This window comes from Symphalangus syndactylus, chromosome 13, assembly GCF_028878055.3.
Source record: "Symphalangus syndactylus isolate Jambi chromosome 13, NHGRI_mSymSyn1-v2.1_pri, whole genome shotgun sequence".
Classification (NCBI taxonomy): Eukaryota; Metazoa; Chordata; class Mammalia; order Primates; family Hylobatidae; genus Symphalangus; species Symphalangus syndactylus.
The window spans coordinates 116,365,425-116,392,282 of record NC_072435.2 but is presented as its reverse complement, the minus strand read 5'-3'; the positions used below and the strand labels follow the sequence as shown (position 1 = coordinate 116,392,282).

Sequence of the window (26,858 nt, the reverse complement as noted above, 5' to 3'; positions counted from 1 at the left end):
TTGCTCCTGGAAATATTTTTATTGGTTCTGAGATAACAGGGCTGAGGCGAGCTGGGACGGGCGCAGAGCGAAGGTGGGAGGCTTTGCCCTGGGGCGGACATGCTGTGTGGGGTCTGCTGGCGGGCTCCCTGGCCCACCCAGCCAGCAGCAGCTGGGCACATGGCCCTTGGCGCCTGGCATGACCTCTGCCGGCTTGGCACGGTGGCCTCCTCGTCAGCGGGTACCCCCGCTTTCCAGTTGCAGGAGTTAGTCTTTCACAGTGCAGAGGGGTGGGGGTCCGGGGTGGGCGCCTCCCCGGGGTGCAGGCAGGCCCCATCTGCCAGTACATCCTGGGCTCTCGGCGGCTACAGCGGGTGAGGCAAGCTCTGGCTCCTCTTCGCCCCGCCTTTGGGAGCTTGGCAGTTCTGGAGGGGCCCTCGCGGCCTCAGCGGGACATCATCCGGACAAACTCTAGAAGGGTAGAGGAGCAGCTGGGGAGCAAGCAGCAGCCAGAGGCCTCCCCACGGTGCTGCCTTCAGACCCCACCCCATTGCCACTGCCCCAACTCTGTGCTGGTCCCCCATCCATTCCGCCCCCTCCAATCCATCGTCACAGCAGCCAGTGAGAGTGTTCTAATCTGCGGATCTGACCCCCGCGTAAACCTCCCCCGGCTCTCCACTGGAAAATCTCCAATATCCTGACACAGCCTCATGGCCCTCCCTGATCTGGCCCCAGCTGACATCTCCAGCCATACCTCTCGGGCTAACTCCCAACCTCTGTGCTCCAACTACACACATCTTCTTTTCAGCCCCTCAAGTGCAGCTGGCGCACTCTCTCTCTCACCTCTCAGCATTTTTTTTTTTTTTTTTTTTTTGAAATGGAGTCTTGCTCTGTCACCCAGGCTGGAGTGCAGTGATGCGATCTCAGCTTACTGAAGCCTCCACCTCCTGGGTTCAAGTGATTCTCCTGCCTCAGCCTCCCGAGTAGCTGGGATTACAGGTGTGCACTACCACGCACGGCTAATTTTTGTACTTTTAGTAGAGACAGGGTTTCACCATGTTGGCCAGGCTGGTCTCCTCTCAGCTTTTCTGAAAGCAACCTGTACCCCCTCTCTTCTTCTTCTTCTTCCTCTTTTTTTTTTTTTTTTTTTTTTTAATGTAGAGACAGAGTCTCGCTCTCTCGCCCAGGCTAGAGTGCAGTGGCATGATTATAGCTCACTGTAATGTCAAACTCCTGGGCTCTAGCAATCCTCCTGCCTTGGCCTCCCAAAGTGCTGGGATTACAGGTGTGGCCACCGTGCCCAGCACCCCCCTCTTTTTTCTTTTCTTTCCTTTTCTTTTTTTTTTTTTGAGACGGAGTCTCGCTCTGTCGCGCAGGCCGGAGTGCAGTGGCATGCTCTTGGCTTACTGCAAGCTCCACCTCCCGGGTTCACGCCGTTCTCCTGCCTAGGCCTCCCGAGTAGCTGGGACCAGGCACCCGCCACCACGTCCGGCTAATTTTTTGTATTTTTACAGAGACGGGGTTTCACCGTGTTAGCCAGGATGGTCTCGATCTCCTGACCTCGTGATCCGCCCGCCTCGGCTTCCCAAAGTGGTGGGATTACAGGCGTGAGCCACTGCGCCGGGCCTCTCTCTCTCTCCTTTTTTAAGGGGGATTTTAGGTTTACAGCAAAATGGATTAGAAAGTATGGAGATTTTTTTCTGCAACCCCTGTCCCCACATATGCATAGCCTCCCACACCGACCACATTCCACACAGAGTGAGGCATTTGTTATAACTGAGAAACCTACACTGACACATTGTTATCACCTGGAGACCACAGTTTACATCAGGGTTCATTGTTGGCAATGTACATTCTATGGGTTCGGACAAATGTGCAATGACATGCATTCTCTGCTGTTGTATCATACAGAACCGTTTCTTTTTATTTTTATTTATTTATTTATTTTTTCAAGACAGGGTCTCACTTTGTCACCCAGGCTGGAGTACAATGGCATAATCTCGGCTCACTGCAGCCTCGACCTCCCGGGTTCAAGTGATCCTCCCACCTCAGCAATCCAGGTAGCTGGGACTACAGGCATCCGCCACCATGCCTGGCTAATTTTTTTGGTATTTTTAGTAGAGACGGGGTTTCGCCATGTTGCCCAGGCTGGTCTCGAACTCCTGACCTCAAGTGATCCTCCTGCCTCAGCCTCCCAAAATGCTAGGATTACAGGCATGAGCCACTGTACCCGGCCTCATACAGAATAGTTTCACTGCCCTAAAAATCTTCTCTGCTCTGCCTATTCATCCCTCCCTCCCCCCAACCCCTTGCAACCACTGATCTTTTTACTGTCTCCATAGTTTTGCCTTTTCCAGAATGTCATATAGACGAAATCATATGGTATGCAGTGTTTTCAGACTGGCTTTTCACTTAGTAATATGCATTTGTGTCCTCTCTTCACCATGTCTTCTCATGACTAGATAGCTCATCTCTCTCTCTCTCTTTTTTTTTTTTTCTTTTTGAGACAGAGTCTTGCTCTGTTGCCCAGGCTGGAGTGCAGCAGTACCATCTCAGCTCACTACAACCTCTGCCTCCCAGGTTCAAGCGATTCTGTGTCTCAGCCTCCCAAGTAGCTGGGATTACAGGTGCATGCCACCACACCCGGCTAATTTTTTTTGTATTTTTAATAGAGACGGGGTTTCACCATGTTGATCAGGCTGGTCTCAAACTCCTGGCATCAAGTGATCTGCCCACCTCGGCCTCCCATAGTGCTGGGATTACAGGCATGAGCCACAGAGCCCGGCCTAGCTCATCTCTTTTTAGCACTGAGCAATATCCCGTTGTCTGGATGTGCCACCGTTTATTTATCCATCACTTACTGAAAGGACACCTTGGTTGTTTCCAAGTTTGGACAATTATGAATAAAGCTGCTATAAGCATCTATGTACAGATTTGTGTGGACATAGGTTTTCAACTCATTTGGGTAAATACCTGCCCTTCCCTCTCACCTGGTGGCTCTTCTCACTTTGGGGGGGCTCTAATTATTTATAACCTCCTCCAGGAAGTCTTCCCTAATCCCTCCCTGCAGCTTGGCACAGGCGCCCCCTCTATCGCAGCCCCCTGTGCTTCCCCCAGCACACATGGATTATGCTATTGTTTTCTCTGGTTTTCTTGCTGGTCTTGGGCTCTTCCAGGCAGAGACCAGATCTTAGGACACAGCAGATGTACAATGCATCCTCGTAGGGTGAATGGGGGATGCCAGGCTTTCGAGAGCAAGGCTGTCATCTGTGGTGGGCACTACCTGGATACAGGGAGACCTGAGATTTTCAGATCTGGTGATAACAAAGCCTTCTCTCCAACTATTCACGCTCCCCGGCCTTGAAGCCCAACTGCTCCTGAGAGAAAACCTCCCAGCCTTTGTGTTCTGGACACTCACGGTCTCTGGCACATGCTTATCTTGTCTTTCTGCTCAGAATGCAAGTTCCCGGTGCACAGAGTCAACATTTTACCCTTTTCCTGTATCCCGTAGTGCCTCACATGGTGTCATGCACAAGACTGCATTTTGCTGTCATTTCAGGCCTGGGGCTGTGCCCCAGCTCTGCCTCTTAGTAGGCAGGCAATCTTGAGCTAGTTATATTACTTCTCTGAGCCTCAGTTTCCTCATCTGTAACATGAGGTTATAATAATGCAATCCATAGAGTCATTGTGAGAATTAAATGTAATAATATGTGTAAAGCTACTTAGTACAGTGACTGCACATAAGTGTACAGTAAATTATAACTATTATGATTATTATTGATTCTTTAAAAAGAAAGTCTTTGAGGCTGGGCGCGGTGGCTCACGACTGTAATCCCAGCACTTTGGGAGGCCAAGGCGGGTGGATCACTTGAGGCCAGGAGTTCAAGACCAGCCTGGCCAACATGGTGAAACCCTGTCTCTACTAAAAATACAAAAAATTAGCCAGGCATGGTGGTGCACCCCTATAGTCCCAGCTACTCGGGAGGCTGAGGCACAAGAATCACTTGAACCCGGGAGGTGGAGGTTGCAGTGAGCCGAGATTATGCCACTGCACTCCAGCCTGGGCGACAGAGCAAGACCCTGTCTTAAAATAAATAAATAAATAAATAAATAAATAAATAAATAACCTTTCACTGAGCACTAGCTGTGTTATGCAGGAAATGCAGAGATTAAGAAAATAGGGTTCTTCTTTCAAAGTTCAGAGTCTATTGGGAAGACAACTCTAACCAGCAGTTAGGGGACAGTGTGAAGAACAGGTGAGTCTGACATGCTGTGAAAACCCAGAAAAGAGGAAGTTCAGTTTGAGGAACCAGGGAAGGGTGCTAGAAGGAGTCCCACCGTCGAGTCACGAAGAATGTCCCTTGGGCTAACAGAACTTAGCCCAAGTAAAAAACAGGATAGGCCAGGTGCAGTGGCTCACACCTGTAATCCCAGCACTTTGGGAGGCCGAGGCGGGAGGATCACCTGAGTTCAGGAGTTCGAGACCAGCCTGGCCAACATGGTGAAACCCCATCTCTACTAAATATACAAAAATTAGCTGGACGTGGTGGTAGGCGCCTGTAATCCCAGCTATTCAGGAGGCTGAAGCAGGAGAATCGCTTGAACCCAGGAGGCAGAGGTTGCAGTGAGCTGAGATCGTGCCATTGTACTCCAGCCGGGGTACAAGAGCGAGACTTTGTCTCAAAAAAAAAGAAAAGAACAGGATGAAAGCCCTCCTGGTGGCCAGGCGCAGTGGCTCACGCCTGTAATCCCAGCACTTTGGGAGGCCGAGGCGGGTGGATCACTTGAGGTTAGGAGTTCAAGACTAGCCTGGTCAACATGGTGAAACCCATCTCAACTAAAAATACAAAAATTAGCCAGGCATGGTGGTGGCCGCCTGTAATCCCAGCTACTTGGGAAGCTGAGGCAGGAGAATCGCTTGAATCCGGGAGGCACAGTTTGCAGTGAGCCAAGATCCTGCCACCACACTCCAGCCTGGGCAACAGAGTGAGACTCTGTCTCAAACAAGCAAACAAATGAACAAACAACAACAAAAAAGCCCTCCTGGCAAAAAGATCAGTGTATTCAAGAGGGACCCTAGCAGCTTCACTGATCACAAGTATTTTGGTGGAGTGTGAATGAAGGACTGTGAGTTGTGGCTGGGGAGGTGAGCTGTGGACAGATCTTAGGGAGCCTGAGTGTCAAGCTGAGGAATGTAATGTTCAGAAAACACCTACCGTGGATGGATGCATGCGTGGGTAGACAGATAAATGGATAGAGAAGGATGGGTGCAGATGGACACAGGGATGGGTGAATGGATGAGTAGATGAATATAGATGGGGAAATGACTGAACAGATAGATGGATAGATCAATGCAAGTACGGGTAGAAGTATATGCAGACAAAGAGACATGAATGTATGAATGGAAGTATAGAAGTATGAACACATAGAGAGATCTATATAAGTAGATGACTATGTAGATAGATTCATGGGTGAATGTAGAGAAGAATGAATAGATGCATGAATGGACAGATAAGTGCATGGATAAATTGCTATAGGAATGATTGTTTAGAGATGGAGGAATGGATAAATAGGCATATGGACAGATAAGGAGATAAACAGATGAAAAGATGGAGAGATAGATATGGAAAGATGGACAGATAGATGGATAGGTGGGTGGGTGGATGGATGGATGGATGGATGGATGGATGGATGGATGGATAGATATGTAGACGAATGGATGGATGGATGGATAGATGGATGGATGGATGGATGGATGGATGGATGGATGGATGGACGGATAAATGGATGGATGGATGATGGACAGACAGATAGGTAGATGAATGGATGAATGGATAAATGGACAGATGGATGGATAGGTAGAGGATGGATTGATGGATAGATGGGTAGATAAATGGATGGATGGATGGATGGATGATGGACAGATGGATAGATAGGTAGATGAATGGATGGATAAATGGACAGATGAATGGAAAGGTAGAGGATGGATAGATGGATGGATGGACAGATGCATGAATAGATGCATGGGGAAGGGATGGGAGGTGGATTAGACGGGGGCATGGATGGAGGGATAGGAGGATGAAAGGGCTGGGGGTTGGAAAGTTAGGGCGGATTGATGGTTGCATGATGGATACACAATTGGAGGGCTCCATGGATGGCCACTGCTGGCTTGCTTCTCTCCCACTTTCAAGCCCCACCTACCTTCAAAGTCCACTCGTCCATCCCCATTGAGGTCCACATCTCGGATAATTTCCTCTATGTCTCGGTGTCCCACCTGATGACCCAGGAGCTTCCTCATAGCCTCTCGCAGCTCACTGGTGCTTATTTCCCCATCACCGTTGGTGTCAAACTAGAGAAGGCAGGAAGGGAGGAGGGTCGCCCCAACATGGCGATTGGCAGCAGCAGATCCCAAAGTTGAGCTCCTTCTCCAGTGTCATTGCCCCCCTTTACCAGAGACCTTTCTCTGTCCAAGCTCCCTCCCCTGATCTGGGACTTGGGGCTCAGGCTTCTTTTGAAGTATTTATACCACAGATAGGATTCCAATAGCCGCCCCATGCCTGCCTGCCTCTGTCCATTACCTCTCGGAAAGCATCTCGCAGTTCCTTTACACCAATCATATCTGCTGTCTCTGCCAGGAGTTTAGGCCCCATTAGCTCCACGAAGTCATCAAAATCTACATGGCCACCCACTGGAAAAAGAGGAAAGGGATAGGTCATCCCCAATATACCCATTCCCTGTCTTCAACTAGACAACTGACAGAATGGGCAACCCCTCCTTGACCTGCTCATCAGACAGAGACAAACTCAATAATAACAAGAGCCCTCTGTTCATTTCTTCCTGTGAGCCAGTTATTGGGCTGTTTTACACATATTCCCTAATCTACTTTCTGGGCTCCACTCCTCCAATTCAACCCTCATTTTACAGGTGAGGAAACCGAGGCTCAGAGAGGGTAAGTGGTTGGCCCCAGATCACAGAGCTGGAAAGAGGTGGATGCAGAATTTGAAGCCAGTCCTGTCTGACTGCAGAGGACGGCAAGGGTGAGGACCGGAAGGGATGCAGGTGCCTGGTAGAGGGACTCACGGTTCATGTTGATCTGCTGGGACAGTTCGATGAGCTCCATCTCGGTGGGCATGTAGCCCATGGTGCGCATGCAGTTGCCCAGGTCCCGGCAGTTGATGTAGCCATCCTTGTCCTTGTCGAATTCTCTGAAGGCCTCTCGGAGCTCTGGGGAAGTGAGCAAAGGTGGATGTGGTCGGGGGTAGGACCCGCAGAGCCTCTGTGGGCAAAGGCAGCCCAAAGGCCCACCGGCATGGAAAGAGAGGCCCAGGAGCTTCCCAGGATGCTGGGGCACTTCTCTTGCCTCCTGTGCACACCTTCAGCAGCTGGTTTCACAGAAGATACCCCACGTTGCACCAGGCCCCATTCCCAGGGGCCTCTCTTCCCATCAACCTCCCTTCCCACACCTTCCTAGAGGGCTAGGCAGTCCTTTCCCCCAAGTTTTACCTTCAATTTCCTCTGGTCGCAGTGATCTATCCTGAAACAAAAGAACATGTCCTGTTAGCCATGACAAGAGACCGGGAAGCCACAAAATATCTAACCTGGGGGCCATCCAAGTGGCAGCAGGCACTGGGTAGGAGGTGATGAGGATGCAGCACAGGTGTGCCTGGATCAGGTCCTTGAGGGGAAAAGAAAGCCCCACATCTCCCTTAGACATAGAAGCTCCTGGGCCCCTAACAGGAGATGCCCAAGGAGCCACCAGCCCCACCAGCCTGGGCACAGAACCTCTGTGCCTCCAGCCCTTGTTCCAGATACAAGAATGGGTCAGCGGGAGTTTGAGGCTGTAGTGCGCTATGATGGTGCCATTGCACTCTGTCACCCTGGGCAAAGAGTGAGACCCTGTCTCAGGAAAAAAAAAAAAAAAAAAAAAAAGAATGAGTCAGGGAACAGAGCTTGTCTGGTGACAAAAACCTGCAAATAAAACAGGGTCCAGGGAGGTCACAATAGGGAGAAGAGAGCACCACCCAATGAAACAGGAAGAGCAGGGCGACAGAGCCTGCAAGACAACAGAAGACGCGCAGGAGGGGAGAGAAGGCAGGGCCATCCTGAAGTGGGGGTAGGAGGACAGGGAGGAGTCAGGGGGAGACGTGGCAGCAGAATGGGGCTGTGCCTGCTTCCCAGGAACTGCCCCACCTTCTCCAATTTAACCCCCATCCCTATACATTCCCCTGTCACAGGACACCACATAGGGCCCCGGGGGCCACCAGTGCTTCTGGCTGCAGCCAGGGTCCAAAAAGCACATGTCTCCAGTCTCAAGCAGTGCCCAGGTCTCCTGGACAATCAAGGCAACCCTGAATCTAGGCGTCAGAACAGATGGCAGAGACGTCTCCAAGGAGCAGGCCTGGAGGAAGCTCAGGTTGGTGAGGTGCCAGTTGTCCCGGGCCTGCCCAGGAGGGAGACAGACTGGCATGAAATGGATACAGGTGCCCAGCTGGACCTGGTTAGTAGACTCCAAAACTGGCCTTCAGCGTCCAGCCTCCCGCGTGTTGCAGCTCTTTGCCTTTGGTCAGGGAGAACACCAGGCAGGTGTGCCCATCCTGAAGAGGCTCACACAGGTATGGGCACACCTCTCATGAACACAGACACGCAGGCATGCCACAGGGAGCGTGCTGCACCTCCACTGTGCACGCAGGCCGTTCCAGCCAGCGGGGCCAGGGTGGGTAGAGACAGCCACTCCAAACTGGCCCCAGAACAAAAGACGACAACACCAGAAAATCTGCAGATCATCTAGAAAGGGAAGGGCTGCTGAGTCACATCTCGTGGGACAACCAGGTGCATAGGACCAAGAGCTCAGAGGTGGCTCTGTGTGGCAGGACAATGTTGAGAGTGTGTGTGAGCTCGGAGGGAGCAGGCTGCAAGCTCCCAGCTCCGCCAGGCTTGGGGTAGGAGTAACCCGAAGGGAGGCGTGTCTCTGAGATGACTGCATGGACGTTCACCTAAAAAGCTCGCCATGGGCCAGGCACGGTGGCCCACGCCTGTAATCCTGGCACTTTACGAGGCCAAGGCAAGGGGATCACTTGAAGCCAGGAGTTCAAGACCAGCCTGGGCGATATAGTGAGACCTCGTCTCTACAAAAAAAAAAACCTTGTTTTAGTTAGCCAAGCATGGTGGTGCACGCCTGTAGTCCCAGCTACTCGGAAGGCTGAGGCAGGAGACTCACTTGAGCCTGGGAGGCAGAGATTGCAGTGAGCCAAGATTGCACCACTGCACTTCAGCCTGGACAAGAGAGTGAGACTGTGTCTCAAAAAAAAAAAAAAAACCTGATGATGGTCCCTGGCTCAAGGGTAGGTCACAGCCACTCCAACACAAATCCATATGTTCCTAGACGTTTTTGGGTGACCAAAAAGGATGTTTTGTGCAATGGGTCATACCAGCAGTCTGTGAAAGTGAGTAAGCACACGTGTGTACACATACATGCAGAGCATACTCCCTAGGACCAGCTACTGAGACCCAATAAATCCTTTCCCATGCATCAGGCCGTAAGCAGCCTCCCATTTCTCCAGGGCCCAGTTCTGCAGGACTTGGGAGGAACAAGCATTGCTGACCCCATGGCAGCCCCTTCCATTCCTCCTGTATGTCCAGAGCCCCAGGGACAGCAAAGCCAGGTGCCCCTTCACGGGGTGTGCCCGCCACCAGAGCTGGTCTGCTGAGCACTGATGGCTGGTCCTTGGATCACACTCCCCGTGCACAACAATAGCTATGTGTGTTCTCTGCCCTGGAGTAGAGCCAGGGATGCCCATTAATGTGCCAGGAAGATCACGTGCAGCAACTCAGGGTCAGGTGGAATGGGGTGCAGGAACACGCCTTTCTCCCCAATTCATGTGGTTGGGGAGACGCACTTGGGCCCTAGAGGCAGACAGACCTGAGTATGAAGCTCAGATCTACTTCCTCAGGCAGGTCACTCTGTTGTTTGAGCCACAGTCTCCTCATCTGTAAAATGAATTAATACCAGTACCCACCTCAAAGGGCCTTAGTGTGCATTCAGTGAGACAAGCTATTAAAGTGTTTAGCATGTGGCATTCAATAAACGCAACCTACAAATGTTTACCTCTACAACATCCTCATTAGTCCTCTCCTCTCTTTGAACTATTTAGCTACTTGTAGAAAGCTGGCCAATTCAGTAGCCTCTAGCCACATGTGGCTATGTAAATTTGAGTAAGAATAACATAAAATCCATAATTCAGTTCCTTAGTTCACTAGCCACATTTCAAGTGGTCAGTAGCCACATGTGGCTAGTGGCTACTGTATGGGACAGCACGGAATTTAGAATATTTCCATCATTGTAGAAAGTTCTACCAGATAGTGCCACATATACAGAGTTGTCATTAGGAGCACAAGAGGCTTTTGAGTCAGACTATCCAAGTGTGAATCCTACCTCTACAACCAACAAGCTGTTACCTCGAGCATGTGACCTCTGCACACCAGTTTCCTTCCTTCCTTCCTTCCTTCCTTCCTTTTCTTTCTTTCTTTCTCTCTCTTTCTCTCTCTCTCTCTCTCTCTCCTCTCTTTCTCTCTCTCTCTCTCTCTTTCTTTCTTTCTTATTGGAGTCTCACTGTGTCGCCCAGGCTGGAGTGCCATGGCACGACCTTGGCTCACTGCAACCTCTGCCTCCTGGGTTCCAGCGATTCTCCTGCCTCAGCCTCTCAAGTAGCTGGGATTACAGGCACCCGCCACCACGCCCAGCTAATTTTTGTATTTTAGTAGAGATGGGGTTTCACTATGTTGGCCAGGCTGGTCTCAAACTCCTGACCTCAAGTGATCCACCCACCTCGGTCTCCCAAAGTGCTGAGATTTCAGGCATGAGCCACTGCGCCCAGCCCAAGTCAGTTTTCTCATCTGTAAAATGGGGATGATAAAAGCACCTACCTCTTAGAGTTGCTCTGAGGCTTAAATGAGGCAATCCGCCAACACACTAGGCACAGTGCTCACCTAGTAAGGGCTCAAAACAATGTATCCGATATTATTATTATTATTATTATTATTATTATTATTATTATTATTATTATTATTATTTTGCTGGTGGATATGGACTCACCAGCACTTTGTAGCCATGAGTGGAAAACTCTGGGGATCAGATTCATAAGTTGGGGGTGTGAGCTCTGTATAGACCCCTTCTTCATCCCAGCACCTCCTCACACCCTGTGAAGCCGAGTTCAGCGGGCTACACTGGGCCAACTTACGTACAGGCTGCCTGTTCTCAGCGAAGCCCTTGCGCAGGAAAATGCAGGCAGGGCCCAGCAGATTGTGCATGACTGCACAGTTCTGGGCCAGCATCAGGAGCGGTCCCGGGAGCTCGGCGTCGGCCGCCAGCCCCTCCTCGCTCGTCTGCACCACCATGTAGCTGGTCTGTTCCTCCTGGCACATCTTCAGCCAGCACCAAGCAAATGCAAAAGAGAGGCAGGGTGTCACCTCCCTGCCCAGCCTGGCTCCTGGTCCCGGGAGGGGCTTTCCACAAGAGGGGACCCTGAGAGTCAAGGAGCGGGATTCAGAGAGCCCTGAGCGTGCACAGGCATCAAATCGGTCCAACAGACGGAGTATCCAATCCTTGACGGAAATGGTGGTTCCGGGGAGAGCTGAATGTGATGCCCTCTGTGTGGCACATGCACACCTGCATACACACACACACGCACTGGCACATTCGTATGCACAGAATCACACACCCATGTGCATGAAGAGACAGGAGCTGCGGGGGGCTTCTATTCTCACCAATGGGAAGTGTTCACTCAGAGCCTAATGAAACAACATCCTTTCCCAAAATGCTCCCAACCTCCCAGTTCAATCAATCTCCAGGGCTAAGTCATTCCTCCCAGCTCCCAAGCGGACTTGTCCTACCCCAGCCAGATCCCCGCTGGAAGGCTGTGAGGGCAATCGGAGCTGGCAGCATGGAGACCAGGCTTGGCTGGTCTGCCAGACTGGAGGTTGCACATGCAGGTGCCATTGCTGACATAAACGAAGCAGGCAGGGTGTGAGAGGTGGGGACTGGGGCAAAGTGGAAACATGCCCCCTCCTTTTTTGTGTGGCTAGTGCACTCTGTCGCCCAGGCTGGAGTGCAGTGGCGTGATCTCGGCTCACTGCAACCTCTGACTCCCAGATTCAAGTGATTCTCCTGCCTCAGCCTCCCGAGTAGCTCGGTTTACAGGCACCCGCCACCACACCAGCTAATTTTTTTTTCCGTATTTTCAGCAGAGATGGGGTTTCACCATGTTGACCAGGCTGGTCTCAAACTCCTGATCTCAGGTGATCCTCCTGCCTCAGCCTCCCGAAGTGCTGGGATTACAGGCGTGAGCCACCGCACCTAGCCTGAGATGGTGCCCTCTCTGAAGAGGCGGCACTACTTAACTCCAGCCCAGTGTAACCAGATCTGATTTAAAGCACCAGGTGGGCCACACAAGGCACATCTGTAGGTAGGATTCCACCCAGTTTGTGATTTCAAGACTAGACACTCTGCCATCCGCCAGTTCTCCTTTTCCTCCCTCCCGCCTTCTCTGGCTCCCTGCCTGGCCCAGAGTGCCGGACCTCTAGAGGCTAAGGCAGGGGCCTTCTCTGCTTACCTAATATAGCTGTGCTCCCAGGCCCTGACCAGCCGATCCTCCGCCCTGAAGGTTCCCATGCAGCTATAAAAAGTCAGCACTGCCTACAGACCTTCCCCTTAGGACAACAGCAGCATCCAGACGCAACATTCAGTTCTCCCTGGCCTCCCGGGATGCCCAGTGCCTCTCCAGAATCCAGCTCCTGCACTCTGCCTTCGGCCTGGAGTTTACATATCTTCCGTCAATGTGGGGGGATTTGGCTAGAGTAGGACCTTCCCAAGGAGCGACAGGAGCTGAAACCCTGAGGGCTGTCTTTGTCTGAGAACTGCAGGTCTGCACACCCTATCCTTCCATCCTACTGCATTCTACTTGCAGTCAGATTCCTCCAGGGCAAAGAAGGCCTTGCTTAGGAGAACATCCCAAGACCCAGGGGCAGCCTGTCCTTCCAGGTTGAGATGCAGAACAACCTCCTGCCCACCGTGTCCTCTCCTTTGGGGAGCCAAAGCCCTGTGGGGCTACAGACGGAGACTCCCTTCTAACTTCCTAAGCCCCTTCCAGGCCTAGAGATGGTGGTGCAGTGTTCTGGTTCCTCAAAGGGGAAACAGCTACTCAGGCTGGAGGTGAAGGAACTCAGTCCCAGGGTCAAGTTCAATGAGTGCAATAAATGTCTGTTTTAGGTGATCCCAGAACTTGAGGGATATCAGACAGGTCAACAGCCCCTCCTGGTTTGATATCCCAAAGACTTGTGATTCAGAGCCTCGGCTTCACTCCCTCAGACTTCTGGGACCTAGACTAGAGCGAGGCAAGACTAGAGCGAGGCAGAACAAGAGAGACCTTCCCATCTGGGAGAGTGGATCAAAGCATGCCTGAGATGACAGTGACTGGCCGAACCCCAGGAACCAGTCTCAGGTGATGTCTGCAGAGAGTCAGCGTTTTTGTTTCTGGCTGAATCTTCTGCACTTGGCTCAGAGATAGCATAACCCAGGAAGGCGGGGAGGTAGCAGGTGGCACAGAACTCCAAGAGGTGAGCCGGACGTGGTGGCTCACGCCTGTCATCCCAGCACTTTGGGAGGCCAAGGCGGGTGGATCACCTGAAGTTGGGAGTTCAAGACCAGCCTGCCAACATGGCGAAATCCCATCTCTACTAAAAATACAAAAATTAGCTGGGTGTGGTGGCGGGCACCTGTAATCCCAGCTACTTGGGAAGCTGAGGCAGGAGAATCACTGAACCCAGGAGGCAGAGGCTTCAGTGAGCCGAGATGCGCCACTGCACTCCAGCTTGGGTAACAGAGCGAGACTCCATCTCAAAAACACACACAAAAAAACAAACAACAAAACAAAACAAAACAAAAACTTTAAAAGGCAGTTTAGCCTGCTGGCTTTGGGCTCAAACAGTCTTAGGGACAAATTCTGGCTCTGCCACTTGCTTGCTGTGTGACCTTGGGCAGGTCATTTCACCTCTCTGTGCTCCAGTTTCCTTCTCCATACTGTGGGAGATGATCATGACTAGTCACAGGATTCCTGCGACAAGTAATGAGTTATACACATAAAGTGCTCTGCATGGTGGCTAGGGCATGGCAAGAGGAGGTGAATAAATAGAGTTGCCATAGTGATGGCAACGATGGCGATGATGATGGTGGTGGCAGTGATGTAATTTAAGAGATGCTGGGTGCCAGAAGGCATTTACTTCTGGCTGCAGAAGAAGTGGGGGAGCATCTGCCAATCAGAAAAGAAATGAGAAGGATGGAGAGGAATTTGCTCCCATGAAGAATGGAGCAGTGGTAGCTGGGGAATTTCCACTGCATCTCTTGATCATAATACTGCCTGGCACCAAGTTGCCCCAGAGGCTGCAATTCTTCTCTGGCCAATGATGGCACCTGACAGCCTTGTCCTGCCCAGCTCTGAGCCTGGTGCAGACTGACTCTCACCATTTCCAGTTCCCCAGATACCGCTCAGGAAGCCAAGTGGGCAGCAGCCTATGGACCGACAATTTCTTCTGGCACCAAGGCGACGTCTCCTAAGTGTGGCATGGCAACAGGAGGGGCAAGCGTGCCTCATGACCTAACAGCTTTCTAATAACACAAGCTGGCCAAGAGTATGCACGTCAAAGCTCCCTCTCGCTGAATGACGCTGAATGAAGGTCTTCAAGGAGAAGCCGAATGAGGGAGTGCCTGGTGAGCGGGGAGGGGACTGATGCGCTGAGCGGGAATTTGGACCAGACGACTTCTAAGGTCAGATCCGGAAATCTATGAATAACATTTCTGACAGCAGGGGAAAGAGAGAGGCAGCCTCTCATAGAGGAAAAAATAAAAATAAAATGCCAGCTCTGATTTTACACAGACCAGGGTTTAAATCCCAGCTCTGCTTCCTATCGACTGTGTAACCTTAGGAAGGCTCTATCTCTGAGTCCAGCTTCTTTCTCTATAAAATAGCCAAAAGAACTACGTAGTGGAAAAGAGAAAACGAGATAACAGACATTAGGTATGTTGTAGATATTTAGAAAAAAAAAAAGCAATTATTAATACTATGATAGAAACATGAAATTGAATGCAGTCAGTTTTTTTTATCTTTTACTCTATGGGCTGAAAATCTCTCCTATTTCCTGTTTCTCCTCCATCCCACTTCTCTAAAACCCAGAGCAGAACAATTATAGTTATGATGACAAGAATACTAACATTTATTGACTACTATAGGCCAGGCACTGTGCGCAGCACTTTATTTCATTCTCAGAATCACCTTAAGAGGTGGATATTAGTATGCCCAATTGATGGATGGACAAGGGAATCAAGGAACAGAGAGGTTAAGTAATTTGTCTAAGGTCACATGGCCAGAAAGAGGAGGCCTTTGTAGTCTGACTCTTAAGCACGCTGTTGTGTAAGGGAAGATGGGTGGGAAAGAAGGATAATCCTTGTTCTTAAGTTCACTTCCTCAAGCTCTGGATGGAACCTATTACAAGGGCTAATTCAGATCACTTTCTGCTTCTCTGGAACAGCGCGGAGGCCACTTCCGATGCAGAAGACTCCCCTAAGAAGATACCAGATTATGGGGGAGGTGTGCATGGAAGAAACAACAAGCCCTTGGAAGGATCCAAGGAACAGCAAAGATTAGAAGGAATTTGATGTGAGCAGCTTAGCCAAATGAGGAAGACGACAAGCAGAAAAGCCCAAAATGTCCTAAATTGAGAGGCTGTTAAACTGACCGAGATAGGATGGGGTTGGGGATAGAGACGCCAATAGCTCACCCAAGGCCATAGGTAAGTCACTTAACCCCTCCCTCTGAATGTCAATCAAGTTCCTTGTCTGGAAAATGGAAGAATTGGAGGAAAACAACCCCATCATTCCCTCTTCCTTTAAATAATATCTGAGTCTCTTCTATGGCCTGGCTACAGAGGGCTAGAAAAATAGGCAGAGCCCACCTAACCCAAAACTCTATAGGTGCAAACCCAGCCTTGCATGAAAGATGCTTTAGAGATGATCATTTTCTTTCCAAAAGGAATTTTTGCAAAAAAAAAAAAAAAAAATCCAAGTGTATGGCAATAAAGCCACCACAGAAAGTGACTTACATGCAACCCCCTGCTCAACACATCACCCGGGCAGCCTACTTCTTAATGGAAAACTCCTGGGCCCTAAAACCACTCGGGTCCTATTTGAGATACTCTGACTTAACTCAAGAATTATTGGGGAAGAATTATTGTTTGGTTCCTTTCAGTAGCAATGGGATCTACTTCAAAATCCACAGTTCTGAAGGCTTAGAGGCCATCAGAGAGGCTCACAGACCCTCAAAGGATATGAATGAGTTCCTGGCCTTGCTGCTGGGAAGGGTCTTCAGATTCTGCCGGTTTTAAGGGACTTGGCCAGTCCCTTGAATGACTGAGGTGCCAGTCAAGTTCACTGACATCTTAAGGATCCACCCTTTTCATTTTACATCCCAGAAACCCCAAAGCTACACAGTTTCTTTCCTAAGCCTTGTGCAAATTCCCAAACACAGTTTCACCCCGACCCCCATGCCCAAAGCCTGGGACACAGAAAACGGCAATAGGAGGGTGTTTGGGGTAGAAGCAGGGAGGCAGCCCCGGACAGAACCCCTGGGAAGGGTAGCAAGCTCCAGCCACCCTTTCTGTGCCCAACCTCTGAGACAGATGGTGAGATACCCCTAATCCCCAGCCCCAGATCTTGGAAACTCCAAAAACATACCTTCCTTGAGAGATTTCTCAGTGGAGACTTGACACAGTTGCCCATCCTAAGTTGAGGCAGCCCCTCTTGGGATCCCCGGGTCCATGAAGGAGGCTCCTGGGGGACTGAGGGACTTCCGTCCCAGTCTCTGCCAACCCCAGCCTCCCTCCGTCTGTGCCGTTCTTCCTCCAGGACGGATGTGAGCCCTCTCTTGCGCGCGTGCTCTCTTACTCGTCTGCCTGCTCCTGCTCTCCGATTTTTTTTTTTTTTTTGGGGTGGATTTTGTGTGTGTTTGTGTGTGGGTTTCACTTTCTGGGCACTTTCTTAAGGAGATGAAAGCAGAAGGGGAGAGTGCAGGGCACAGGGAAAATCACCTCGAGAGCTGATGGCAGAGGGGAACCAAGCTGGAGAAGGCTGCCGAATCATCTACATCAGATTAGCGCTCAGTCCTCTCTCTGGTTCTCTCCCCTTCTCTCGGCCCCTCCTTTCCCCGCTGCCAAATCTGCAGGGAGATGGCCTCAGGGAGGGGGGCCCAGAATGGCAGCTGCGGCTGGGAATTAGGCCAGCAGGCCCAGAAAGGGAAGCTGGCTAGTTTGGGTTCCCGAAGCCAGGGTGCCTGCCGCACAGCTCCCAGCCTTATGTGCGCGCGCACACGCACACACACACACGTGCATGCGCGCACACACACACACGCACAAACACACACACACATGCATGCACACACAAGCACTCAGGGAGATGAATGCCCCTTCCAAAGAGCAGTGAGCTGGACAAGCACTCACTGCCCCTGGCAATTCCAGCTGCATTGAGAGCTACGGCTCCAGTCGAGAGCCTGGGAGGTCTGGTGACGCCTCCATCATGCTCCATTTTTCACACTTGCCTTGTCACTGAAATGGGACGAGGCTCGGGGGCCGGCAGTGCAGATGAGCCAACAGTCAGATCAGATCCTTCTGCTCTGTGTGCAATATCTCCGACTCAAAGGAAAACAGGAGATGGCCCCAACAGGAGCATGACGGAGGCAGCGCAGGCAGAGAGGGCATGAGCAAAAGGTCTCAGAACCTCCTCCTCCTCGCCCCCTGCCTCATCCAGAGCAAAGACCTCTCCTCAGCTTCCTTGGGGTGCCGAGCAGAGAAGAAGCCCTTTACGAAGCGCTCTTCGAGGTCCCACAGCTGGAGCTTTTTAGGTGACTGGCTCTTCCTCGTCCTTCCAGGGTCGGCTTTGATATGAATTCATCTCACGCCTCAGATGTCCCGTTTGAGACCTACAGCCCCAGCCAGATTCCCCGCGTGCAAGTGTCCCTGTTTCCTGCACCCAGCTTTTTCCAGCAGGGGGCACCAGAGATAGACTGGAAGCAGAACTCCTCCCAGGCCCCCGATGCAGCCGATTCTTGCCCGCTAGCTCAGTTTTCAGCCCGGAGAGCCTCCTTTCCCAGGAACTTTTGTCCCGTGTGGGGTGACTGCTCAGAACTCCTGTTAGGAAGATGGGTGGGGGCGCTGCACAGAGGGCGCTCACTCCTAGGGAGCTGGGAAGAAGGTCCCTGGATAACTCCTTGACCTCCCCGGTGCTGCTGCTGACAACCACGCAATGGTTTAATCAGGGGAGTTACTCAGCAGCCTTGTTTGGGCCAAACCTCTGGAGGGGGAGATGGAGGAGGAGGAGACTGGGGGGCGGGTATTGATGACTAAAGAACAGAAAAGAGGGTGATGATGCGTGTCTCTTGGAAACAGCATGAAGGAAGCAGGCCCAGGCAGGGGTCAGTGGACTCCGATGAATGGGAAGGACGGGGAGTTGAGTCTAGCAATGCCAGCTGCTTTTTTTTCTAAGACAATGTCTTGCTCTGTTGCCCAGGCTGGAGCGCAGTGCCGCAATCTCAGCTCACTGCAACCTCTGCCTCCTGGGTTGAAGCGATTCTCCTGGCTCAGCCTCCCAAGTAGCTGGGATTACAGACGCACACCTTCATGCCTGGCTAACTTTTGTATTTTTAGTAGAGATGGGGTTTCACCACGTTGAACAGGCTACTCTTGAACTCCTGACCTCAGGTGATCCACCTGCCTTGGCCTCCCAAAGTGCTGGGATTACAGACATGAGCCACCATGCCCAGCGCTGCCAGCTTCTGACTGGGTGGCTGCCTCCCATTCCTGAACTTCAGTTTCCCCCACTGGAAAATGGGGCTTTCCCTAGCTTGCTTATATAGCATACATGAGAAAGTGTGAGACACCGAATAGCTACTGGATCGGTAATTATTTAAATGGAAGAAAGAAGTATCACTTGTCCAGTGGAGAAATGTCAGGCACTGTGCTTGGCTCTGGGAGCGTTGTTGGGGGATAAGAGAAACACAGTCCCTGATTTCAGGGTGCTTACATTCTAGCAGGTGGGCAGGAGATATTAGAGCTGGGACACAGTTATCTGATTACATTTCAGATAAATGCTATGAAGGGAAAACACAAAAACTCTGAGAATGTGAATGAGGGACTCTGTCTGAGTCTAGGGGATCAGGAAAGACTTGCAGGCAAAATCTAGAAAATAGACCATATGTAGGCTCCTTTGAAACAATAGTGCTCACTAGGGACCCCAGAGGGAAGCTCAGGTTAAGGTCCAGGTATGAATGGGTGGATATATGTAAAGGCCAAAACAGCACAGCGTAAAGCAGAGATTCTCAATGCTGGCTGTAGACCGGTATAACTGGGGAGCTTCCCCAGAAATTCTGACTTAATTCTGTCTCCGATGGGCACCGGGCATTGGTATTGCTCAGTACTCCCAGGTAATTCTAACCTGCAGCCGGTGTTGGGAAGCACTGATGTAGAGGCTAAGAGCTTGGGGCAGGGCATGGCGGCTCACGCCTGTAATCCCAGCACTTTGGGAGGCATAGGCAGGTGGATCACCTGAGGTCAGGAGTTTGAGGCCAGCCTGGTGAACATGGTGAAATCCCGTCTCTACTAAAAAAAAAAAAAAAAAAAAATACAAAAGTTAGCTGGGCGTGGTGGCAGGTGCCTGCAGTCTCCGCTGTTCGAGAGGCTGAGGCAAGAGAATCCCTTGAACCCGGGAGGTGGAGACTGCAGTGAGCTGAGATTGCGTCATTGCACTCCAGCCTAAGCAACAGAGCGAGACTTCGTCTCAAAAAAAAAAAAGGCTTGGACTGCGGAGTCACACTGACTTGGATTCAAATCATGTCCTGGGCCGGGCATGGTGGCTCACACCTGTAATCCTTGGAGGCCAAGGCAGGAGGATCATTGAGCCCAGGAGTTCGAGACCAGCCTGGACAACATAGTGAGACCTCGTCTCTATTAAAAAAAAAAAAATCTTGTCTGCTGCTTAGTAACCATGTGGCCTAGAGGACATGTTGATCTTTCTCAGCTTCAGTTTCTTCATTTATAAAATAGGGATTCTAATAGCACCTCCCACAGGGCTCTTGTGAGGAGCTAATGAGATAATACATGCAAAGGGCTTGGCACTGTGCCAAGCATCTAGAAAGCGCCGTCTTCCCCTGCCCAGCATTGGTATTAAAGGGCCAAGCGTGGCATCCATTTGTTCAGCAGGGCATCAACTCAGTCAAATCTGGTGGTTCCTGCCCCCTGCAGGCGAGTCCGGGCATAGCACCCACTTGTCGACCTTGGGATATGCCTCTGTCCTTGGAAACAGGAGACAGGAGCCGGCAAAACCAGGCCTCTATGGAAAAATCACACACTTTGAAGAAATCCCATCCTGCTTTGGGGGCAGGTGCAGGAGCTGATACTAGCTTGAGGTTTGAGGATAGCAAGGGATCCAGGGATTTTGATGTGCTTTAAAGCTTACTTAAAGCTTACTTGAGCTGGGCAGGTAGGCAGGAGGGACAGATGGCTCAGACTTCAGTAGGAAATTTTAAAAGGGCTGAACAGCTGGGTATGGCGGCTTATGCCTGTAATCCCAGCACTTCAAAAGGCTGAGGTGGGAGGATCAGTTGAGGCCAGGAGTTCAAGACCAGCCTGGGCAACATAGCAAGACCCCATCTCCATTAAAAATGTTTAAATTAGCCAGGCATGGCGGCTGTGCCCCTGGTCATAGATACTCAGGAGGCTGGGGCAGGAGGATCACTTGAGCCCAGGAGTTTGAGGCTGCAGTGAGCTATGATTGTACCCTGTACTCCAGCCTGGGTGACAGAGCAAGACCTTGTCTCTTCAAAACAAAACAAAACAAAAAACAAAAAAGGCTGAACGGTGGGGGCTTCCTATAAGGAGTGAAGCATGTTGTATGCCCCCACCTCCCATCTCTATTCACTGTGGCAGCAGCCCTTGGGCCTCCGGAAGCCCTACTTTGAGTGCTGGAATGGAATAACAGGATCAGAGGGATAAGAAGGATAAACTCATTGCTGATTATTCCTGATTAGAAGGGAGGCTGGCCTTTGGCCCTGGTCAGTTCTATCACCAGCATTTGAACTATCACCAGCCTTTGAACTTGGATGACAGCCCAGTACTAAGACACTCAGGGAAAGCTGGACTGTAACGTGAGAGGTGCTTTGCAGATGCTTCTGACAAACAGGGAACACACTTATGTGACTTCCCACCAAAGCAGCATGGCACATACAGAACATGCAGGTATTTTCAGAGACATGCAGACTACAATTCTCAGCACAGTCCTGCCACCTACTTATTTACTTATTTTTAGAGACAGGGTCTCACTCTGTCACTGTGGCTAGAGTAGAGTGGTGCAATCATAGCTCACTGCAGCCTCAAACTCTTGGGCTCAAGCAGTCCTCCTGACTTGGCTTTCCAAAGTGCTGCAATTACAGATGTGAACCACTACACCTGGCCCTGCCTTGTACTTACTATATGACATTTGGACAAGTCACTTCCTCTCTCTTGAGCCTTCCTCATTTCTTTATTTTTTTTCCAGTCTTCCTCTGTCACCCAGGCTGGAGTGCAGAGGCACAATCTCAGCTCACTGCAACCTCCACCTCCTGGGTTCAAGCAATTCTCATGCCTCAGCCTCCCAAGTAGCTGGGGTTACAGGCGCCCACCACCACACCCAGCTAATTTTTGTATTTTTAGTAGAGACGGGTCTGTGTTGGCCAGGCTGGTCTCAAACTCCTGACCTCAAGTGATCCACCCGCCTCGGCCTCCCAAAGTGCTGGGATTACATGTGTGAGCCACCGTGCCTGGCCAAGCCTTCATCATTTCTAAAATTGTTGTGGTGGGGGTGGGGGGGTTGATGCTAACCTTCACAGGTAGCTGTGAAGATAAGAAGATACTCTGTCCACTGTGCAGTGGGCTCTAGACTGAGGCCCAAGTGCCATTGTTGCCTCTCAAAAACAGCTGGAGGCAAAGGCCGACCTCCTGGAGGACTCTCACTGAACTGACTCCAAGCCACTCCTATCACCTGTGGCTGATGTTAACCACAAGCTGACCCTCACTTTCCCTCTCCCCAGGCCCCAGAGAAAACCTATAGGGGCTCCAAGCCCTCTCAGAGAGAAGGAGGGAGACACATGACTGGAGCAGGAGTGAGGAATAGACACAGCCCTATCTTAGGAACAAAGGCTTAGTGCAATTAAATCCATGACCCAAACCACCATGGCATCTCTCCCCATCTAAACCACAGGAACTGGCCGGGCGTGGTGGCTCACACCTGTAATCCCAGCACTTTGGGAGGTTGAGGAAGGTGGATCACTTGAGGTCAGGAGTTCGAGACCAGCCTGGCCAACATGGTGAAACCCCATCTCTACTAAAAATACAAAAATTAGCCAGGTGTGGTGGCAGGCACCTGTAATTCCAGCTATTAGAGAGGCTGAAGCACGTGAATGGCTTGAATCTTGGAGGCAGAGGTTGCAGTAAGCCAAGATCATACCACTGCACTCTAGCCTGGGTGACAGAGTGACACTGTGTCTCAAAATAAACAAACAAACCACAGGAACTAAGTCCGGAGGCTGGTGATACCATTCATTCACTCATTCATTCATTCACTAAATACTGTGATCCTGCTATGTGCAAAGCAGTATGGGAACAGGGATAGCCTATCTGTATTAGGAGACATGTTTCTACAGCTGGAAAAATGAGAAGGATGGGACAGAGCTGTGGGTTTTATCCACATTTGCCTCCTCCATAAGGCATGTTTCTTCTCAAGCTCAGGGTAAGGAGCAGAAAGCCTGTTTCTTAAAATAGTCTTCCAAGACCCAAAGCCCCATGTCATCATGCCTCTGCCGAGTTAATTTCTGACATCACATCTTCTCTAGGCAGCTGGGTGGCATGTCCTTAGCTGGCCACAAAGAAGGAGTACGGAAGATCCTTTGACATTCAGCTCCTTCCCTTAATAGCCATCCTCACCTGGCTCAGAATCAGCTTTCAAAGTACCTTACCCAGGCCCTCATTCAATTACCCTATTAATAACAGCAATAACATTAATGAAGGCTGCCCTTTATCCAGCACCCACTATGAGCCAGGCATTTGATATCCTTAATCTTGTGTAAGCCTCCTAATAACTGCAAAGCAGTTTTTGTCAATCTCATTCCTGGATGAAGAAACCAAGACCAGAGAGAGAAAATAACATGCCCAAGGTCACAGAGATTGAAAGTGACAGAGCCAGGATTAGAACTTGCATCTCTGCTATCTCCCAAGCCACCATTCCACACCTTAGCCTCAAAACCATGCTGTCTCCCTGCATATGCAATAAGGATGCTCTATGAGGTCACCGGGAGAGTTTTCACCCCTGTTTCCTTTAAGGTAGGAATTCATCTTGGTGCCTTCAGTGTCATTCTGAACCCTGGCTCTCTGAGACTATTACAAATGAAAAGGAAGAAGGCCTTGGTAGTTAATCAACAATAACAACAAAGAAGAATAACTAACACTGATAGAGTTAGCAAGGGCTCCGTGCCAGGCCTGGGCCCAGCTCTATCTCTCCATATCCCATTTAATCTCCCAAGCACCCTGATGATCCCTATGTTGCAGGTAAAGAAATAGACTTGGCCAGGCACAGTGGCTCATGCCTGTCATCCCAGCACTTTGGGAGGCTGAAACAGGTGGATCACTTGAGCCCAGGATTTTCAGACTGCCCGGGCAACATAGTGAGACCCTGTCTCTATTATAAAATATATTTTTTAAAAAAGAAATAGACTTAATGAGGTTAGGCAATTCAGTTAAGTTAAAAACAAATGAAACTTGGGGAGACATGAAAAATATACTTCCCCAGGGCTGTATTTTGTCCTAAGCAGATCTTAACTAAAAGTTTCTGTATTCAGAACCCCATCTGCCTTCTCTTGGTTCTGACCCTGCCTCTAAGGACAGAAATCTCAATACGAAGAAAAGGGAAGAAAAGATTAATTCCTCTCTGTCACAGGAGACTGGAGGCTCTGACACAAAAGTCCCAGCCTGGGTTTGCTGTTGTTGCTCACGTAGATGACTTGGAGGTGTCAGATGGAAGCCCAAACTGAGTGTGCTGGGCTTTAAAGTAAAAGCCTGCAGCTCTGAGAGGCAAGAGCTTCCACAGCGAGGTAGTAAATATTTGATGGGAACTTCCAGCTCCTCCTGACTCAGGTGACCCTGGTGACATTTCAGAACATTGGGCCGGAAAATTCATTTAATGACTGAGAAATTAGAAGGAGAAACAAAAGCACGTCGCTACAACACTCGGAGCTCAGAAAGGGCTCATGTAGGCAAATTCTGCAAGACAGGAAAGAGAGGACTCTTTTTTTTTTTTTTTCAGGAGCTGAGTCAGATCAGTAGCAAACTGAGTAACCAGAAAGTGTATGATTCTAGGCCAATGACCTACCCTTCCAAACTGCTAGGTACAGCCAGGGCCCTGGCTATCTGGTTCACTGTTGTCTTCCTGGTGTCTAGCAAATGTCTGAACAAACAAATCACAGGAACTAAGGAAACCCCTGAAGGTTTCCTTAATAAATGCTCAAGAAATAATTGATAAACGAATGAATTGGTATCACCCATTCAACAACCCAGCATTCCTGCTGCAACCCAGCCCCAATCCAAAGACCACTCGTGCCCTGACAGCCTACACCTCCTCATTAACACAAACCACTGCAGTGAACTCCCCTGATACATCACCTCACTAACTCTCACGGCTCTGCATCCAATCTCTACTCCAGAGAACTGTTTCCAGCTAACTCGGCTAACGAGGGCTCCCTGCAGGAACAAAGCCACACACCACTGCCCTATGGCCCCACCACAGCAGCCCCACGCAACCCAAATCCATGTGCGGCTGCCTTCATGTCAGACCTCCACCAGCATCAGCCACTGCCGAGTAGTATTTTGAAAAGAAATGTGCAGATCTGAAGCAAAACACACAGGGCCTCCTTGGAATTCTGATCCGGCGTGGCAAGCCAGGAGCTTGAAACAGCTTCTTTATGCTAGATCTTAGCACAGAAAGGCACAGGCCCCCCTGTTTCCCTACAAACCACGCAAACGCTCTCATCAGACCTCTGCATGACACCTCTCGGAGGCTGCCACAGAACTGTCTCAAAGCTGTGCCAATGAGTTTGACTTGATTACAGACTCCGAACTAGGGGAAACCCTGGCTTTTTTGCTCAGGAGTTCAGAGGTTTCCTTCTACTGAGCCTGTTTCCCCAGCAGCACAGCCTCAAACTGTAGACCTGGATTGTGACTACGAAGCTGCTTTTAAAGGGCAGGCTCCCAGGTGCCTGGGACTCTTGAGGGAAAGGCCCGGGGGAACCACTGATGACCTCTTCGTGGCCTTTCTGACCCTTCCAATGGCATCCCTGGAGTGACAGCCTCCTTAAACCACTCCAAAGTTCTAGTTTGACCCACAGCTCTGCATGCCCCTCCATGCCTACCCAGACACCTCTTCTCTTTCCTCATATTTTTGGATCTCCTAACTTTTCTCAGGCCTTCGGGGACATGATAGGCAGTGGCTAGTGTCCCTTGCCCTCAAGTAATTCTGTGTTCTCTGAGGTCCCCTCTCTTGACCCCCAGACTCCAAACCGCTTGCTCTCCTGAGTCGCTCCCTGGCCGTACTGGCCAGAGGCCAGAGGAGTGGGTTTGGCGCCACCTGCTCGGAGCGCCCCTCCTCGACCCCCGCAAATCTCCAGGAGGGTCGTAGAGGTCGCTCTCTTCCAGGACTGGCGGGTTCCGGCGGCTACGAGGGAGGCTAGCGGAGAGGGCCTTGCCCCAAGAGGCCCGGAGCGTGGACAGCGCACGGGGTGCTGAACCAGGCACTGGGAGGAGGAGTGCCGGCAAGGGCGCCGGCCCGGGGAGGACGAGGTGAGCCGAGGCGTGACCCGTGGGGGGCCACGGGCCGCGGGAGGAGGCTGTGGACGCGCAGCCGCGGCCGGCAGGGTCCCGAGCGCCTTTCCAGGGAGCGCTGACGGGAGGCGCGGCCCTTACCTGGCCGAAGGCGGAGCTGAGCATGGGGCGCAGCCGGTGGAGGAACGGGTCCGCCTCGGACGCGGCGGCTGGAACGGAGTCCCCGCGGCCCGGGGCTCGCAGAGAGCCCCGGAGGCCGAGCGCCGGGGACAGTCCCCGTTCCTCCCCATCCCGCCCGCGGGCCGGTGGCAGCGGCGACGACGGCGAAGGTCGGGACGCCGCGGCCGGCAGCGCCTCCCGGGGCCTGCAGTGCGCCTGGGGGAGCCCACGCTGGCTCCCCCGCGCGCCCTCCTCTCGCGGCGCCGGCCGGCACAGGGGCCTCCGCGAACTGGGGTCCCCGGACGACTGCGGCGTCGCCGGGCAGGAGCCGGGTAGCCGGCGGCTGGGCAGCCCCGGGTCCCGGGCAGGGCCGTGGCGGGGAGCCCGGCTGCCCCCGCTCGCCGCCGCCGCCTTCAGCAGCGACGTCTTGGACTCGCTTTTGGCGATGTGCGAGCTCATCGCGGCGGGGCCCGCGCTCGCATGGCCCGGCGGGGGCGGCGCGGTGCGGCGTGGCGCGGGGCCCCTGGCGGGCAGAGAACGGGGCGCCCGGCGGGAGCCAAGCCCGAGGACGCGCTGGAGGCGGGCGCCGTCCCCCGGCCGCTTAAATGCGGCCCCGTCGCCGCCGCCCATGTGACAGCGCAGCCTCTACGCCCGGAGCCCGGAGCTCCCGGCGGCTGGCGGTGCAGATCTGGGGGCGCTGCCGGCTGTCCCCGGAGAGCCCACCCCCGGCTCCCTGGCGGCCCAGGTACCGCCGCGCCCCGCCCCTTGCCCCGCCCCGCCCT

The 26,858-nt window shown here is 51.7% G+C and overlaps 1 protein-coding gene across 4 annotated transcripts; it reads right to left on the bottom strand.

Moving 5' to 3' along the window:
- CABP1 (calcium binding protein 1) lies at nt 1–26,823 on the bottom strand. Of its 4 annotated transcripts, none has more exons than XM_063614716.1 (7): nt 17,619–18,779; nt 11,221–11,400; nt 7,483–7,513; nt 7,060–7,203; nt 6,558–6,667; nt 6,181–6,328; nt 1–450 (listed from the first exon to the last, which is right to left on the bottom strand). In XM_063614716.1, the coding sequence occupies exons 2-7, from the start codon at nt 11,398–11,400 to the stop codon at nt 425–427; spliced, it is 639 nt and encodes a 212-aa protein (XP_063470786.1). In that variant the 5' UTR covers nt 17,619–18,779; the 3' UTR covers nt 1–424. The 4 variants fall into 4 exon arrangements, with proteins under 4 accessions (XP_063470786.1, XP_055093766.1, XP_055093765.1 ...); XM_055237791.2 differs by lacking the exon at nt 17,619–18,779 and adding an exon at nt 16,760–17,364; XM_055237790.2 differs by lacking the exons at nt 11,221–11,400; nt 17,619–18,779 and adding an exon at nt 26,059–26,823.
- Nucleotides 26,824–26,858: the final 35 nt, after the last annotated feature.